This window comes from Leiobunum rupestre, chromosome 1 (genome assembly GCF_980474605.1).
Source record: "Leiobunum rupestre chromosome 1, qqLeiRupe1.1.hap1, whole genome shotgun sequence".
In the NCBI taxonomy this organism is placed as follows: domain Eukaryota; kingdom Metazoa; phylum Arthropoda; class Arachnida; order Opiliones; family Sclerosomatidae; genus Leiobunum; species Leiobunum rupestre.
Window position 1 is genome coordinate 48,253,138 of NC_143384.1, and position 19,809 is coordinate 48,272,946.

At 37.0% G+C, this 19,809-nt stretch overlaps 1 protein-coding gene across 1 annotated transcript; it reads right to left on the bottom strand.

Annotated features, from left to right (window-relative positions):
- Positions 1-17,093: 17,093 nt before the first annotated feature.
- Positions 17,094-18,974, bottom strand: LOC149963125 (E3 SUMO-protein ligase ZBED1-like). Its single transcript, XM_090164675.1, has one exon. It carries the CDS (start codon positions 18,972-18,974, stop codon positions 17,094-17,096), a length of 1,881 nt encoding a protein of 626 aa, XP_090020801.1.
- Positions 18,975-19,809: the final 835 nt, after the last annotated feature.

Consider the following 19,809-nt stretch of genomic DNA (forward strand, 5'->3'; position numbering starts at 1 on the left):
GTTTTCTATGGGATCAATTCCAACGTTTGTAAATTCTGGCACTCTATGGCTCTACGGAAGCGGGGGCAAAAACAAATACACACTAAACACTAAATACTAAACACTACAATTAAAATATTACAATTAAACTCTGAAATAAAGCAACTAACTCAAATAATATTAGCGAGGGTAATACGAACCCAAAATTACAATAATCCTAACGATATTAATATACGAAACGGAATGAACTCTCAACCTCGAGGGGACCTGCTTTTAACCCTTTTCTCGAACAATAGCGAGGGATTAAGCCTTCTTTCCAAAAATAATTATCTACGTTTTCACCGGCCATTTCGTATTTCGACCCTGAGTACTCTACAATGGGGGAGGGGATTATGATAAACTTCTACTTATCACTTGATTCTCTTCGTGGCTGCTCTTCGATTTACGGGATTCCGGGTTATGGGGTTCCGAATTATGCAAGACACACGAACACGCGTTTTCTTGGAGGGGCTCGCGGGGGACTACTTCTTTCGCGGTGACAGTTCCAAACTGTCCGTTCGTCTCGCTTACGGCACGGATGCCCGGATTATGGGAACTAACGAGCCGGATTACGGTACGGATGTCCGGATGACGACGACGAACTTCTTACCAGCTATAGCGTAGGCACTTCGGGTTTCGATCTGAAACTTCTGGTTAGGCGAGGGAATCGGTCTCGGTCATCTGGTTTTCTTCTCTCGGAACGTCTAGATTTTGGGTGATCACCAGGTGAGTTGAGGGTGTTGAGGGCATTACACTTCTCAGATTCATGGCTGCTTGTATATGCTCTTCCGGTCGGAATATTCTGGCAGGATCTCATCTGAATAGTAAGCGAGGACTGTTTCGGTCATGAGGGCTGCATTTTATCTTTATCTCGACATGGTCTTTCTCTCGCCCGAGAAACAGAGTTCCCCGGGTAATGAAGGCGAACTTCCTTCCTTCCTGGTACAAGTTGAGTTATCTCCAGAATCAGACCGGCGAAAGGTCCCTTGGGGTTGGTTCTGAGTGATTGCTGGGGTCTCAGTGTTTTAGGGGGAGAAGGTGCCAGTAAATTACGAGGTTATAATTATCTTGTTGTCAAGCGAAACTGCCCAGGCACACGTTTGACCTATGACCTGGCCTTGGAAAACAGGCCCTTTTTGTTGGATTCGGGTTACCTGATAGTGGGCTAAAGGCCCGTTAACATATGACACTGGTTCTATGGGATCACTGTGAGTTGAGGGGGCATTACTGGTTTAGTTCGGAAAATTTCTGAGAAAAACCCGGGTGGGGTCGGTTTGGAAAGGTATAATAAAATGAGGAAAAAGACGCCAATTATCTCCATATGTCAAGGGCTCTAATTTGTTGTATTGCTGAAGGCAGGGATTTAGTTTATAATTTATATTGAGTACCCTGTTTAATTAATTTTCTCAAATGTATAATGTATAGTGGGGGTTCACTGAGTTCTATCAGATTTATAAACTATATTTAATTTTTATGTATGGTTCAAAAGTTATTTAGGTTTTTATTTTATCATTAATTTTAATTTATATTTAACACTGTGATTAGTTTTATTAAATAGAGCTCAAAATTCTAAGATATTTGATGTAGGGGTCTTAAAGAATACTAAACAATAACTGTCAATATAGAGGGTCAAGAGTGCGGGGGAAAATGTAATAACAAAGGTAAATAAAACACAGAAAAAAAATGTAAGTATGTGGGGGAAAGTGAACCTGAAGGGTTACATTTTGTAGTAGCCCTTTTTCTCGCGTCTCAAAAATATTCCTCTTACCCAGAACCGTCTTTCGTAGATAGTTTTTGCATATTTTCTCCATAAATTAAATGCTAAAATACCATTAACTAGTTGAATATAAGCGAAAATAAAAGCATTAAATCGACTTGTTGCACCTCTTCGGCATCCATTTTAATTCTGTGAGTCAGTAAAGATACAATCTTCAGCGCATGCGCTATCGAAACCGCCAAATTACAAACCGCTTGAAAAAATCCCCAGTGAAAACCAGTTGCGGAAAAGCCTTGAAAAATCCGCCTGAAATATATTTGCGTAAAACAATTTCGGCCGTTTTTTAGCCCAGTGAAAACCAGGCTTAAGAATAACCCTGAGACTGAATATTATTATTAATTCGATTCCACACTGTTTGGTAGGTCGTAGGGTAAAGAAGCTTCCTACGATGAATTTTCTAGTTGTTACATACCGCTGGGGGGGGCTGAAATTAGGTTCGGTGTTCGTTTGCCTTGTTACATGTCTATGGTATAAAAATACAAGTGGCACAAATGCAACTTGCTTGAGGAAGAAAAAAAGGAGATAAATTCATGACATGTTGTCGTTTCAAGTTTCCCAGATATGTTACTGATACGGCTATTCTTAACTCAGTTGATACTACTATTAAGCAACATGCCCAAAGGCCCTCTATATGGTTAATATGTGTCCCAGATTCAGGATCTTTAAAGTGTAACGAATGGTTAACTTTAAAGTGCCTGAAATTGGGATCGAAATTTAACGCGTCCTAACTTGTCCAGCAATCCGAATTTATGGTTGGACGCGGCACAATCCACGCGACGATGAGAGAGATAAGCGTAGTGGCATGTCTCTTAGTGAAAGGCACCATAAAATACGCTTTGCTTTCTTTATCAACTCCTCCAAACACCCACTGTCCTTCTACTCGACGGCCACGATTGAACTTCCGTCTCCCAAATTTTGATTCGTCGATCTCGACGACAACCCCTTGTCCCCCAATCCTTTCGATGGTGAGAATGGCGGCGTCAAAAGCCACCTCTCCGCAGTCTTGATACCACCGCGAAACGGACACTTTTGAAATTTGTAGTTCTTGAGCAGCAAAGGTTTGTGGTATATTAAAAATGAAAAAGTAAATTGTCAGCAAAATATCTCTTAACAACAATGGAGATTCCTTAAACCACGAATCTGTGCGAACGGAAAATTGCGTGTTGCACTGTACTTTTTTCTTCTGTTTCGGTACTGCGTAGGGCCGGCAAAATCTCCATACAAAACGGTCAAGCGCCGAGCCAGCTGGGTATAATTGCATTTCACACCATCGAAGCCCTTCACCAAAAGATTTTTTTCTTGTAACCATTCGATCATTTCAGCGGAATTACGCGACAGCCGATCCAATTAAAAAAAAGTAAAGGATTATCCTTCGTAAATTCCGTCCGACGTTTCACCAGTAGAGTCTGTTGGTTCACCACTCGATTCAGTGTTGCCTGAAGACATAATTTATTCTTAAAAACTAGCGGAATATCACGTGGAAATTACGCGAACAAACCACGCAAATTATTTCAACAAAAAACCTAGAAATGACCAAAAATTTACAAAAGTTTGAATTAATTTTTTATAAACTACCGGAATATCACGTGGAAATTATTCGGACTGAAAAACACGTGGTGTGGGCTACCAAAACTGCCAGTGTCGCCGAACACACGACGGAAATAATTACAACATAAAACGTAAAAGGCCCAAAAATGTGCAAAACGTTTAAATTAAATTTAAACAAGTTGGCAAGCTTGCCAAAATATACCTCTCCTCGGAAGAATTTGCCCTTGGGCGTATTAACTATTGGCACTCAACAATATTTCGCCATATTCAAAGCGTCCTCCAGAAAAACCCAATCCCCGTTCTATCCCAACCAGTAGAATATTTTTTATTATAATTATAATAAATATTACAAATGTTATTGCCTTAAACAAATTTCCAATATCAATAAAACCAAAACTAACTTTAGACCCAAAACGTTAATCAATTAACAAAGCAACAAAATTATAAATAGAAAATACAAAATTTTAAATTATTAGAACGCTCAGGAAACGAAAAATATACTATTTTATAGACAAAAACCAACGCATTGTATTATAGGTCTTAAACAATCCATTTTATATGGAAAACAAAAGTTAAAGCGAAAACCAAAACTATAAGTGAAAGCACTAATAAAAACAAGATTTGACCTTTAAAATTGCATACTTAAAAAATTAGACTTTAAAAACCATTAAAATACTCTTCCACTAAGCTGAGTTTATAGTTTTCAAAGAAACGTAACACCTATCGGTGGTTCTGTGGTAGAACATTCGCCTGTTGTGCAGAAGGGCTCGGGTTCGAAACCTGGGCGGCGCTTTCGTTTTTAATCAACAGAGAATACGCTACATTAGAGTTACTTCGATGCATTAATTTAAATGGAACACGAAATTTCGTTCTATTTAATAAAAACCGAAATTTAATACTCTGTTAATTTGTAATAAACGCTTCCGATAAAGCTGAAGGTCTAATTTTCGATGAAGCGTAATAAGTGTCGGTGGTTCTGTGGTAGAACGTGCGCCTGTCTAACAGGAGGACTCGGGTTCAAATCCCGCCTGATGCTATCGCAATTGGTGGAAACCCTGCCATTTGGACGTTGAGACGTTTATCGTAACCCTCAAAATGCAAACACAACACACTGAACACCCACAACCACCGTAGCACAAACTCAACATCCCCACATTACGCATAAACATTACAATAACATAATTTCCAAATGAAACTGAGTTGAAACCGTCACGACGGTGAACGTTAACGAAAAAACAACCAAACCACACAGCACCAACCGCAACTTTGCTCCGTTAACGCTCACCGTCAGACGGTGGTTTTGTCAACCTTTAAACTGCATAAACGGTTTTTCGACTTTGCTTCGGTAACGCGTTTTGAACTTTGCCCCGGTAACGCGTTCGCAACCCACAGACAGACAGACAGACAGATACACACAGACAGACACGATGATTGTATAACCCCTCCTAGGGGCCTATGTCCCCTCGCAGAGGTAACAAGTTGGTAAGCCAAAATATACCTCTCCTCGGAAGAATGGTACCTAGTGGTAATAAAATCTCAACACGACCCCCAAGGATATCTCCGCAATTCAAGATTATTAACGAAAAACGTATTCTCGGTTCAATCCCTGCCCGGTATAAAGTTTTAATTTTAATTTAAATAATTGAGACGAAACAACCGAGTTTAATTTATTCAGAATATTATAAATTAAGTAGTTACAACAGCGAGTTAGACTTACTAAAACAATGCACATATGAATTTAAACCTTTTTACAGTACATGTTTATCAGTTGAATATAATACGAAGCAAATTTTAATTAAATAAATATCTACAGATGGTATTTGTATTTTTCTCGCTTACAAAATACTTGCCGCATCTTTAACGCTCATTTTATTTCAACACTCGTAGACTTCCAGTTGACGTTGTGACACATACCGCATGAAAAAGACCAATACCATCCAATTTCCAATATCATATAATGACTCGCGCACCCAGGAAATCATTGACAATTGGTGGAAACCCCGCCATTGGACGTTGAGAGGTTGCATAACACTCAGCACTCGGTCCGTCCCAAAGTCATTAAGAAGAAGTTGGAGAGAAAACGCCCATATAAACACAACCATCATAACACAAACACCACAAGCTCAACACACACAACCGTCATAACACGAACTCAACATCCACAACCATCATAACTCAAACACAACAAACTCAACACCCACAACCGTCATAACACTAACTCAACATTCACAACCTATGCATAAACATTACTATAACGAAATACCCAATCAAACTGAGTTAAAACCGTCACGACGGTGAACGCCAACCCTTCGACAGTCCTAGCAACTGCGCACGCAGAGATTTCGAGAAACTGCGTACGCAATGATTACCCTTTGCCTCGAAAATGCGAACGCGTTCACAGGCCTGACAGACAGACAGACAGACGGTGGTTGTATAACCCCTCCTAGGGGACTTTGTCCCCTCGGAGAGGTAAAAATTATATAAGTGTTTGCTGCAAAAAAAATACAAAACACCTTGAAATGTTCCAAAATTTACAAGAAAAATTATTTATTTTTCTTAACCAGCGGAATATCAAGTGGAAATTATGCGGACTGAAAAACCCGTGTTGTGGGCTACCAAAACTAAAGTCTGCGAACCCACGACGAAAATAATTACAACAAATAACGCGAAAATGACTAAAAATGTGCAAGTATTTAAATTAAATAAAAAAATAATCGTCTGCGGCCAAAATAAAAAATACCTACGCTATCTAAGTGACCAGTTCTACCAGGCACAAGCAAAAAAATAAAAATCAATAAGGTTGCTGTAGTTTCCATACCCGGCATTCAATATCCTACTGGGGAGGATAGTTGTGGTGGAAGAGGAAGTCACTCTATTCCTCAGCTGTGCGAGGGTGGGAATTAGGGCAGCCCATGGTGTCGCCTTTTGTTGGGCCATGATGAGGACGTTTGTTTGCCATATGTGAGCCTGTCTATATGACTGTCTCACTGGCCGAACGTTTGTTTCGCAAAGTGCATTTTTGTCCGGCATGACTCTTTGTCTTGTGTGCCGCCGTAGTGCCCAGCGGAACGGCGGGGTACAAATACATAACCTAATGTAGTTTACTTCACCCGAAAGTTCTTTACTGGGGAATCATAAAACTCTTAAAGAATCTTTTGAGAGTAATTTACCAAGTTTAAAGAATATGATGAAGTATCACGAAAAGTTAAATGCTTTACTAGAGCCAGTAAAGGAACTGCAAGAAGCATTAAGTAAAGATTCACCAGCTGCTTATTATTATTAATAATTTTGTGGTATTAAGCACTGATAATCCTATTGACGGAAGAGAGATGTGAGAAGCCGAAAGTGCAGTGAATGAAGTGAACGCAGCTCTTAAGGAAAATTTAATTTTAACTCCTGACAGCTTAGCTTGTGCGCTTCCATATTTGGAAACAGATCAGAGTAGCATGTTTGATAAAATCGCTAGTCATTTTTGCAGTTCAAACTCTTCTGACGAAGCACTTAATGGATATGGACAAACTGGGAAAAGTTTCCAAATTTAAATCCTTAGAATATTTTAATGCTCGCACTTCCAAGATAAACTTTGCGTCTCCTATTGGATTGGCTGCCCATAACATAGAAGGAGTTACTCAGCATCGTTCAACGTGGCAAAACTGCGAAATATTACAAATTAGGCCCAGACATCTTGAAGATAATGCAGAACACACTTTGCCATTGGAAGCTACTATTAATCGATGAGTTTTCTATGGTATCTTCGGATTTGCTAGCTTATATCCATTTTGGATTATGTGAGATAACTGGTAAAGAAGAACCATTTGGTGGAATTTCAATTTTGGCATAAGGAGATTTATTGAAATTACAACCCGTTTAAGGGGATCCTGTATTTTCTATTCTGACTCATATAGAAACTCGTAAACGTATTGGCTCAGTTGGTGGATTTAATTTATTTCGTCAGTGTTTCAAATTTGACGAGTTAACTATTAATAAAAGACAGAAGAAAGACTTTTCCTACGGAGAAATGTTGAGTAGCTGAGGGTAGGAAAAGTCACTGCTGAAGATTTTGATCCTTTGAAGACACTACTAATTCCCAATGCAGATAATGTTGAGGAGGTTGCTAACTACTACGATAACTTGTGCAAAGAAGGTAAAAACCCTGTTTGCTTGTTATCCACCAATAAAATGTTCAATGATATAAATAGCGCTATGCTTATAAAATGTGGTCATCCTATTTTGGAAATATTAAGTGAGGATAAGGCCCATGGGCAGCAGGAAATGCAAAAAAGTTAAAGAGCTGCTCGGAAAAGCAATATATCAGTGACAGCAGGATTAGCATCTGGACTATTGCTTTGCATAAATGCTAGAATTATGCTGAGAAGAAATCTGGATATGGATGAAGGACTTGTATATGGATCCATGGGTACTGCGAAAGGGTTTAAAAAGAACGTTTATTGAATTGTTTCACAGTTTTATTTGATAATCATACCACTGAAGAGAAAATTGAAAGAGTTACAGTCAAGTTTGAAATTGTGATCAACATTTATGTTTCAAAAAGCCAATTTCCAGTGGTTTTGTCTTATGGGGTTACCATACATAAGAGTCGAGGGATGAGTGTGAATGTGGTTTGATAAATATTGGTGTTTTTCAAAGTGGGATGGCATACGTTGCTCTTTTGAGGGTAACATCTTTGGATGGCCTTCATTTGCTTGATTTTGATGCGTCGAAAATATATGCAGATTGCAAAGCGATATTCGAGTATAATCGACTAAGAAAATAATTTAGGCCTGATTTGCCTCAAATAGCCTTTTTTCCAAAAAAAAAACAACCAAAACAACTTCTGCAGTGTCGCTAAGGCGATTTGAGCATACAGTGGATGAAATTTATTTGGGTGTAAAAGCTAGTTCAGGTAATGAAGCTGTTCCCTCCAAGGCTAGAGTGCCAAAAAAAAATCTGTAAGTGGTAATATTCCTAAAGATAATTCACCTTTGGTAATAAAAGGGTTTTTGAATAATGATAGCTCATGCTATGATATTTCTATTTTGCAAGCCCTTTTTCAAATTCTAGAATTTATCAGAAGCATTCGAGAAAAAAGGTGGGATGGCGGAGTGATTAGCACTTACGCCTCGCAGCAAGAGGAGCAGGGTGCAATCCCCGCTTGTGGCACTGGGTGAAAACTCGGAAATACTCCTGCGTAGAGTTTGGAAGTCCCTGGGTATATTAGCCTAGCTTATTATTATTTCTCTAGGACCAGCAACTGTTGCATTGCCAAAACTGCTGCTTCAGAGGGAAGATCCTTTTCTTTTACTTTTGTAAACCTCTTCTGTCAGAAGTACGCTTTACGTTCGATTTCATGGAAATGATCAACAGGATCCAGTGGAATTTTTGGTGAATCTGTTTCAAAAATTTCAAGGTTAAAATGTTCTTATTGATTGTCATTTCGTATTCAGTGTCAAAAAAGATGTCCAAATTGTCCTAATGAGAGAGTTTATAATCAGCAACCTCAAGATGGTAATGTTTTCATCGTTGATGTACTGGCTGATAAAAAAGTTTTAATGAATTGTTGGGTGCTGTTTGAAAACCCTTGCGTTTAGTCGAACGATTTTGTATTCTTCTAGTAAAGGTCTAATTTTGAGTTTGGCCAGGTTTACAATAATAATCAGCTAGGCTAATACTTAACGGGTCACTGAACGTATTAAAATTCAGACTCCAATTAAAGAGTTTATGAATTTCTTGTTCAAAACAAAAGCTGCTCTAAAGAATCCTGGATCTAGAACAGGGTGGACACTTTACAATGACAACCAAATAAGTCAAAGAAAAAGGTTTTTTTTTAACAATTTGACTGATGGCTATTGCTTGGTTTTTGAGAAAATATAATTTCATAAATGGCTACATGTATTGAAACTTACTAGAGGTGTGCAAATACCATTTTTTCGGGATCTAATCGAATATCAAATATTTTTTCAAAGCACGGCAAATACCAAATCGAATATTTATAACGTCAAATAATTTGGTCGAATATTTTTAGGGCAAAAATTTAGACCAGTTAACTGATCAAATACCAAATATTATTTCGAATATCAAATTATTCGACGTATTTGGTTTTCAAATAGCCAAATAGTTTGCATATTTGTCAAAAAAGTAATTGAAATCACTGTTCGTTTTACTTGAAAATAGTAAAATATTAAACCAAATACAGTATAGCCTAGAACAAAGTTCCCTGGGTGAACTTGGTAAATCAGTGGTATAATGACGGGCCCGTCCTAAAAGATGGTCTTTTAAATTTTTATTTTTACTTCGCCTTCTCTAAGGCTCTTAATAAAAACACTGAAGGGGGTTCATTGTATCAGGCTGCAGGCGGGCCCAGAATTTTATATTACGCCACTGTGGTAAACTCTAACTTACCATTCAAATTAATTCTAATTGTTGTACAAAATGTCTTTATTTTCAACCTTCCTTCGAATTGGTCAAAATAAGTTAATCGTAACCTACAAAAATATAGTGCATATCAACTTATCAATTATCATACATATTTTAATTGGGTACCATGGCAAAATAATAATAATAATAATTAACTAGGTTAATACCCAAGTCTTCTAGCGACTTTTAACTTCATAGTTTGCAAACACTTAATTAAAATTTGAAGTTTTTAAATATATGTACAAATTAAAAAATTGCATTTATATAATTTTAAATCAATAATTATTAATTTAGTTAACTCAAAAATTCTAAACAGAAAAATCTATAAAGTTACTTACTTCAACTTTCCTCCCGGTTTTTAGTTTTGTTTTGGACTTGGTTTACGTTTTAGACTCAATTTTAGTTTTACTTTGCTATTCTTGAAAATTCCATAACAAAAGAGAACAAGCGAGTAATTTAGCCAATAGGCGCTAGAATACACAGCTTCTGCCTTTCGCTAAGAAGTTTTAATACAAACGGTATGGATAACGGACGTGCAAGTTACTCTTTATATGGTCCTTGGCGCTGCGGCCTAAACAGAGGTGCCAGATATAAGGACTATTTCGGAAATTTCACTACGCTCTCCTGGGATGGCGTTGAACTTAAACAAATTAGAAAAAGACCCGCGGTTATTCGACTAGTTTGCAAACTATTTGAAAATACCAAATACTTTTTCCCTATCTTTTCGAATATTCGACTATTTGATCAAAAAATTCGATTAATCGCGAACTTTTCCAGGCGACGAATCGAATTATTTGGTCTCACCAAATATTTTGCACACCCCTAAAGTTTACTCGGTCGAGGAACTTCCGTGTGGCCTAAAAACTTCGATTAAAAAGTGTGATTCCCTTGACATTCAGAAGTTGCTGGTGGCAAAGTAGAATTCACATAAATTGAAGTGAAATTCATTGTTGGTGTTAGTTAAATTCCAAAACTAGTGTGCACAATTGTGTAAGTAATATATAGCTCCCATTAGTTTGTAGTCTTATAGATAGACCTATTTTTTACGTTATGGGAGAGTAAAATATGAACTTGAATATGAGCGATGCATGAGACAAACCCCGCAAAACCATTTATTGTTTTTAGAAAATGCAATTTATCACATCAAAAGGATTTATCAAAAATTGGTAATTTAATGACCTAAATTAAGAACCAGAGTATTAGGCTTATGTTTCACGTATAATTTTTTACTTTTACTATTTTTTTTAATGTAATAGGAGCCCCCTTACATTTGTAGTTTCTTATAATGCAGTTAGGTTTTTAATAATGTATTCATTTTATAAATTTCCAAATTATCTTAAATTATGTTAAAAGTCTAGAACTAGTCTGTAGGACTGCGAGATGCTGATCAAACGTTCGGCTTGCTTTGACTAGACAACGATATTTCACTTCACAAATACTCACAAATATTCGTCTCCTATACGCTACTGTAACAATCAAGAAAGAAAAGGGTTTCGTACTGCGACATTACTGGATTTACAATGAAAAGCAGCTGTCATTGGACTAGTGGAACTAAGATAACGAATTGTCGCACGTGGGAGCAAGATATCGCGCGCGAACATTTAAACCCGAAAGCGGACTTGGTTTCCTAGTAATTTAGCGAACTTATTCAACACTGCTGGAAACATCCTTGTGGAACACTTAGGCTTCGTGCCCCTCTGTGCATAAGTTTGAGCTTATATGTGTAGCTGCGCAGGGGGCTACACCGCTCCTCGGGCACCCTAGTCCCCCCCCCCCCCTTGTTATCCGGATTTTTAGTTTTTTGTCAAATTGTTTATATTGCAAAAAAAATAAATAGAATGAAATTATTACATGTACTTTTCTCAAAACGTTTATTATAATCTTCTTGTAAATTAACGAAACTTTAAAATTTTACAGATCTAAAGTTAATATAAGATAATTTGTTGTTGACGAAAAGTATCAACTTGGGCGTAAAATAAAAACTGATTTATTAACCCAAGTGATTAACAAGGTATATCTTTAACCAAACACAAGTTCAGAACGATTCTTATAACACTGTTAAAAACTTAAATATAATTTTTAATGTCGAGTGGCAAGTATTTAATAGCTTACTAGCAATCTTTGTCACAAATTTACGGATTATAACACGTACTATCAACTGTTTTTAAATGAATGAAATTGAATTAGTCTTTAAATAAATGAACATAAAAAAGGCGTTTCAGGTTTTGTACAGATTATGGTGCTCAAAACTTGAACATGACATTTCAGAGGACGAAAGTGTTACCGAGAGTTAAATGTGTCCTTTTATGATTAAATCGTTTTGATTCCACGCGTTAACCCCGAAATAAATATTTCATTATACGTTAAGCACTGAACATCATCACATGAAGCAGTGCTGTCACTTATTCACTTATACCCCAGGATGCAAAAGCACTTTGGCCACAAGATTTTGGTTAATTTCAGTGTAATTACTAACACTTTTTTTATATTGAATAACGTTTGATTATACAGGGTGTTACGGTTAAGAGTACCGAAACTTTCTATATGCATTCTATGGGTCTCTATGAGTAAAAAATGTCAATAAACAGGGGTCCTAAAGTGCTTCGTTTCAGAGATATGGGCTCCCAAAAAACACCCCAAAAACCGGACACAGCCTTAAATCTGGCAAACAATATTCTTCCTTGAATCAAATTGTTTTCATTAAACTATCAATTGTTTTTTATCCGTGAGGCGATAAACTTTAATAACAAGTGCCAAAAGTTAATTAATGTCCTTTTAGAAGTAAAATGAGTTTGAAGACAAAAACAAGTCATTTTAATTTATTGATACGATTTTAATTATTTAATCTAATCCCATAGAATGCATATAGAAAGTTTCGGTACTCTTATCCGTAACACCCTGTATATTTTGCATTAACGTGGTAACAATAAGCCAAATCTTAGCAGAAAGGTAAAACCCTTCATCAATCCTTTCGCTAAATAATAAAGTTTTATTAAATATTATCCTAAATCTATTAGTGTAGAGAATACGAATATTCGTTGCCTTCAGGAGACAAATCAATAAGTTGGCAATTAAATATTTTAAATATTAACAGTTTCTGGTAAAATATTTATTAAAAAGGCTATTTAAGTTATAATAGTAATAAAAACAATCAGATAGGCTAATACCCAAGGCACCATCTTAGGCCTAAGTCATCAAGCGACTTTTAAAGCTCTTAATTTAGGTGGCTGTCTTACAATGCGTAGGAGGGTGGTGGCAAGCCTTCATGCCACGTGAGCCAACAGCTCCCTGGGTCTACACTAACTATTACCGTTAACCTCAACAAGTTTTTATGGAAGGGGAAACCGAACAGCTCGGGAGAAAACCCCTTTAACCAGTGAGGAGATAACTTGCAAACTCTACGCGGAAGGAGTTGTTCCGAGTTTTCACCCAGTGCCACAAGCTGGGATTGCACCCTGCTCCTCTTGCTGCGAGGCGTAAGTGCTAACCACTCCGCTCCATTCATTAACTATGAGCTTGGAGAAAACCCCTTAAACCATTTAACAGAAATTCAATCAGATTTTAATAAGCTTAACTCTCTTTTCAATCAATTAACCAACTACGTGTGAGATGGTTTTTCAGTCGTTCCACTTTCAATCAGAAACTACCACTCAAACATCAAATCATTTATCGTCTTCGTTTTAACGACATGAATTCTCTACATCGTATAATATTCTTAAGAATTTACTTCTGATATTATTATTTAGTTAAAAAGTTAAAAAATTAAGCGCGAACTAAATTTATAATTGATAAAAGCAGACATCAATTCAATTAGAGTAGAGAGGAGAAGCGACTTATACTAAAAATTCTGTTTAAAAGTACAAACAACTTTAAAGCTGTGATAAATTCCTTTCTCAATGGCTCACGTAACAATGAATAAATGGCGTTTTGATAGCTTATTTTAACTCAAGTTTCTATAAAATATTCAATTGTGGTAGTTTCAGTGAAATCATTGTATTTTTTCAGAGCAGTCGTTCGCTTAAAGAGTTTCGGCCCGTCATTTCTACTGATCAGATTTGGGAAACTTTTAATAATTTTCGATAAATAATTTTCAGAGGTTATTTGTGAACCAGATTTACAACACTGGACCAGATAAACGATGACCTCGAGGGCGAAGGTCAATAATGATGCCACTATTCCGCAGTAGTACAGAGAGAAGACGCGTGACAGAAATTCCATGGACGAGGCTGTCGCATCCGTTTGAGAATAATCGGCCGCTGAAAAACAAAATCGCCTTTGATGGAATTCATCGTAGAATGCGTTTCGTCCTAGTTTTGTCTCGTCGAATCTGAGAACGCTAAAAGAATAAATAAAACTTTGTTACAATAAGCTGTGTAAATTTCAACTAAAGAACTTTGACGTTTATCGTTTCAAGAAAACCATCAAATAATGTTACTTCGACCAATGTTCGTGTAAATGTTTTCAGGTGTTACGATATTAGACGCTATTTAGTCAGGGGAAATTGAAAAATTAGCAAACGTTCTATTAATAATTTTCGGAAAATACTAGTTTCAGATAAGCTTTTTGTTATGTCATTAAAAACGACAGACAGGTTGTAATGTTGGAATAAGAAAGCTCAATAAATATTATTGGAAAACTGTTTTAATTTTTTTGTTTTAAAGGTTTAGTTTAAGAATGACATTTTGCACGATATGATTGAATTTATTTACCGTTCATCTATTATTTGTAATAAATTCTTTGCAAGTTTCTTGTTGAAGAGCAGATGTCCAGAATGGGTTTCAAAAGCCTTCTTTCCCGTGTACACCTTGTTTTTGTTATTTTTAAGAATATTTTTGATATATTGTATATTTACAAGAAAGTATTTTAAAGTTAATTCCAAGAAAAAAGCCCCTTTTCCTTCCGCAAAAATTCGAAATATGTCGTTGTTTATTTGATTTCCGTTAATAAATATTCCTTGTTTCTTTATTTTTTCAAAGAATTTCTTGTTCCATCTTGAAGCAAAGTTCTAAAAAAAATAATATATTATTAAATGTTTTAATTGCGTGAGAAGAATTGCAATAAACTGTCACGCAACCTTTTCACGACCAATTTTTAAAACTTGCGACCTTTGGGTAGAATTTCCAAAGTCACATTATGGACAAAGTATGTTCAATTTCTAAATAAATAAATGTGGTGGATTTTATTTCTCTTTAATTTCATAAAAATTACTAGTGTGTTTAACTTGATTTACTTAAATTAAAATAAAATAACGTAATACTTCATGGCTAAAATTTATATATTTATTTACATGGGTGAGCTTTCGGACCGTGGTCCCTTTTCAAGCCGAGGATTACAAAAAAAAAAATCCTCGGCTTGAAAAGGGACCACGGTCCGAAAGCTCGCTCATGTAAATAAATATATACATTTTAGCCATGAAGTACCCAGTCTTTTTATTACGTAATTTTATTTTATTTTAAATTCTAATGCCATGGCAGGTAAAACCTTTCAAATTAAAAATTGATTTACTTAATTCTATAACACACTGGAACCGTTTAAGAACCGTTTAAGAACCGGAACTGATCGGTTCTAAATTTCGAGAACCGTATCCGAAACCATAACCGTTAAATATAAAATTTAAGAACCGGAACCGTAACCGTAACCGATAAAGTAAAAATTTAAGAACCAGAACCGGAACCGTAACCGATAAAGTAAAAATTAAAGAAGCGGAACCGGATCCGGAACCGAGATAGTCCAAAAAGGTGGAAACGTTGCATCTCTAGTACACACAAAGAATAATCTGATGAGAGGCAACTGACCAATGACTTTCATTATTTTTATAAGTATTGCAGGATAGATTAATTTACTTGAATTTTACTGGGCTCCACCGTGCTAGCCGTCAACCACCAAATGAGAGTCTACCATATCAATTTCTTCCTCCGAAAACAGGTTTATGCTTCACTCTCCCCGTAGACAGCTTTGCGATGGCTCAGGCCAACTGGGGAGGTGGGAGTAAGAGATTTTATTTTTCGAATATTCACCGAATATTAACTGAATTATAAAGAGCGAATTTAGGTAATTTTATTCGATATTTCGTTCCAATTAGGGCCCTGCGAATCAGCTGTATTCGAGAAATTCGAATATAGAATCGAATAACGAATCGAATTGAGAATTAAATTCGAATCATATATTAAACAGATTCGAAAAATATGTATACGAATCGAATATTCGCAGAGTTAATAAATTTCCATCGAATCGAATATTTTCCGGAAATTCTTTCGGAACGATTCGAATCACCGAATCAGATTCGATAAGGGCCCTACGAATATTCGATTTGAGATTTAAAACCGAATATTTTCCGGCAAATGCAATTCGATTCGCAATTCAAAAAGTTGCAAAGAAGATTCGAAATAATATCGAATCGAATCCGTATGGTTAGAAATTCTCGAACCTCGAAAATCAAATAAAATTTAACTCGAAAAATTCGTACGAAGCGAATGCTTGATTCGAAAACCCGAATCGAGTCGTCTCTTTTTGTTATTTCCTTTTACAGTTTGAAATGTTGGCATTTTATTGGTTATGGAATTAACTTATTAAGTAAACTAAGATACAGGCGCGGCACCAGATCAGTGGCGTAACTAAGGACCAGCAGACCCTGCGACGGCCCATTGCAAACTAGGGGGACCTTTCATTTTTAGTATTCCGAACAGGGTCGTGCAGAGGGGGGGGGCAAAATCCCCGAGTCCCGGCCGAAAAGGGACCGCGAGGGACTGATAGGGGGCCCGTAGCTGTAGGGGCCCATTGAAGAATTTCAAGGGGGTGGGGTGCTAATCACAACGATTTGAAACGCTTTGAAGGCTTTGGAAAAATTTTAAGGGCTCAAGGGGGAGCAAATCATGAGAATTTAAGAAAAATTTCCAAGGCTCGAGGGGGGGGGGGGGGGTGCGCAAATGAAGGTACTATTATTTTTAATATCCTGTGGGGGGGGGGGGCGAAATTCTTCCTTTCGCCACTGCTGCAGATCAACTTTTGGGGACATCGTATTGTTTTTTTTATTGAAAAAAAGTAAAAAATAAAAACCTAGAATAGTGCTTGGTAAATATCATTTGTTTTGGAGCCGCGCCTGCAAAGGTAAAGATTTTTTAAATATTCAAGATAAGCTGCGAATAAGAAAACCACGGTAAATTTATTACAGTGCAATAATACATTGAAAATAGTCTGTACAAATCAATTTGTTTATGATTTCATAAATATTGCAAAACTGTCTGTAACGGTTTTAATCAATTTAAACTTTAAATCGACCGATTTGAAAGATTTCAAAGCCACGTGAACACGTCTTTATTGACAGAGAAAGTTAATTCTAAGATTCTAAAAGCAAGTCACGGTTCTTTCGAGCCCAAATAAGGGTTTCTATATTGTAGTTGGATAACGAATGGCGATGATCAGTGACTACTTGAGATCCTACAGAGTTTACCCTTTCTGACGCGCAATTAGTGGCTTGTATAGACAGTAAATCGCGAGCGACTTCCGCCAAAAGAGGGTAAACGGAACATTTGTTTCTCCAGTAATTGAGTGGATCGCCTCGTCTATCCAATACAACTTCTTTGGTGTAATTTTCAATCTCGTTGTGTATTTGTTTTGAACGAGGAATCTTCAGAGATGAACTTGCGTGTTGATTTCTACGAATTTTATTGAATAGAACGTCTAGTATGTTTCGTTCTTGATCTTCATGTTCACCAGAATCGCTGTTTGACTTATCCTGGCCTGGCGTCTCAGTTGGTTGACAAATATCATTGGATTCGTTGTGGTTCCCTAATAGGTCGGTCAAGTACCGTTCTATTTTTAAGGTTTGCGAGTCGGTAAGTAAACGGTTTTTGAATCGTGGATCAACAAACGTTGCTGCCAATAGATGTTCCAGTGTCAGATCAAATCGATCGTTCAATTGTTTTAAGAGTTCGTCTCTGAAGGCTTTCACTCTATTCGCTGGCGTAGTACTGACCTCATCTTTCAGAGTTGAAATAAGTGGAACAATTAGGCTGGCCGTGACGGATGTGTCGGCACTGAAAATTGTAGTGGCTTCCTCTATTACTTTTAGAATTGGCAACGACGATTCCAAAGTTTCCTTCAGTTGCGTTGTTAATGCCGCCGGGGGACTCTGGGCACAACGTCTCTTCTCCACGCATTCGACAAGTGCCAGAGACAAGGCTACCTCGTTCGTCTTTAACCAAAGTAGCAGATAGTACGTACTATTGAATCTCGTGACGACGTCAAGGGGTGGTGATGATTCAGGCAAACCGCTATCAAGTTGATGTTTGCTTAATGACTTGGCTCCTACCGTGGAGGAATGAAAGAAAGCGCCAATTGCGTGCGCGTGTTTTATCAAATTCTTCAACACTTTTTGAACCTCCAACGCGCCGTTTATAGCGAGCTGCAACTTGTGCGCGGCGCAACCTTGCCATTTCAATCCTAAAAGCCTGGCAGTGGCGGGCATCGTATTAGTAGTATCAGTGGTAGCGAAAAACACTTGAGATAAATTTATATTATAATAATCAAATTGGTTTCTAATAATATCTTCCGTAGCCGCCGAGGTATGGTTCGCGTCCCGTATTTCCAAATTCGTCACTGATATGCATTTGGAAGACAAGATCCAATCCTTACCGCTGATGTAGTGCCCGGTGATAACTAAATAGTTACTTCCGTTGTTACTTTTCCAGTGATCGAATGTAATCGATAAGCGTGAGTTTTCAATAGCAGATTTCAGAGTTAACTGGAGGTTCTTCTCCAGGTCAATTCTAATGTCGCCTAGCCTTCGAGAAAGTGTGGTCGGATGTGGAGGACTGTATTTGCTTTTTGTAAGTTTTAAACATAATTGTTTAAATCCACTTCCAGCGACAGCTTCAAAAGGTCTACCGTCGGCTACTACGTAGTTTAGAACTGCTTTATCAAACTTTTCCTTGTCTTCAGCAGACACCGATTTATTTATTTTCAACGCTGGCTCTGACTCGTTTAAAGTAGAAGACGAACAAAGCAAACGCTTTGAGGTCTGGTTGGCTAATGACATTACCTTTTTATAAGCCGTTTCTACTTTAGCATTTTCATATTGTTCCGCGTGTTTTAGTTTCAAGTGACTCCACAAATGCGAAGTAGTTCCACTAGATTGCGCCGACAACGTCTGTTGGCAAGTTTTACAGAGATAGCCTTGATTAGAGCTTTTGTCGAAATAAGACTTTAAACACGACATAACGGAACGCCGTAAAATCAAACAAACTAATATATATAATAATAATAATATAAATAAGGTTTCACGTGGTAATAGTAAGATATCAATACTCGTGACTCAAGTGAAAAATTCGGACTTGTCAAAGTTAAAACTAAACCACTAAGTGAAGATTCGGTTGAATTATACTATAGACCGAATTGCATCGTATACTATGACTAAGAAGCTTAAAATATCTAAAACAGTTTGCGCAATGATATTAAGACGCGTTTTCGGTAAAGCATCGCCGAGATTATTGAATTTGGCCGGTTTACGGTTGAGATTATAAGTGGGCGTACACCGTACAATCATTATTTTAACTCAGACAATGAGCTCGTAAACGAGAGCAAGAGCTAGACTTGCTGCCACTGCACGTGCGTGTTTTGCTTATGCTTTTTTCTACATTTAGGCTTATAAAGACCCCAATGTGGGCGATCTCTTTATCTAAATTCATTAATAAATAAATGAAAACGTACTTTTACATTGTTTTTTTAGTATTACGCCTATAAAAAATATAAAAATTGCAAGTTAACGTATGTCAATGCTAAAAACTAAGGTCTACCCGTACTACATCTACCCTAGACAATTGGCTATCGAAACTGGTTCGGTGATTCGAATCTTAGGAAAATATTCCATTCTATCCATATTTGTCTAGATTTATTTTTGGCTCATTCTTCGAATATACGATTCGTATACACGTTTTTTGAATTTGTTGAATATTCGATTCGATTTTCATTTTAAATTCGGTTCGATATTCGACTTTCTCGAATACAGCTGATTCGCAGGAACAAGAATAAAGAAAAACGACAAAAGTGACGAT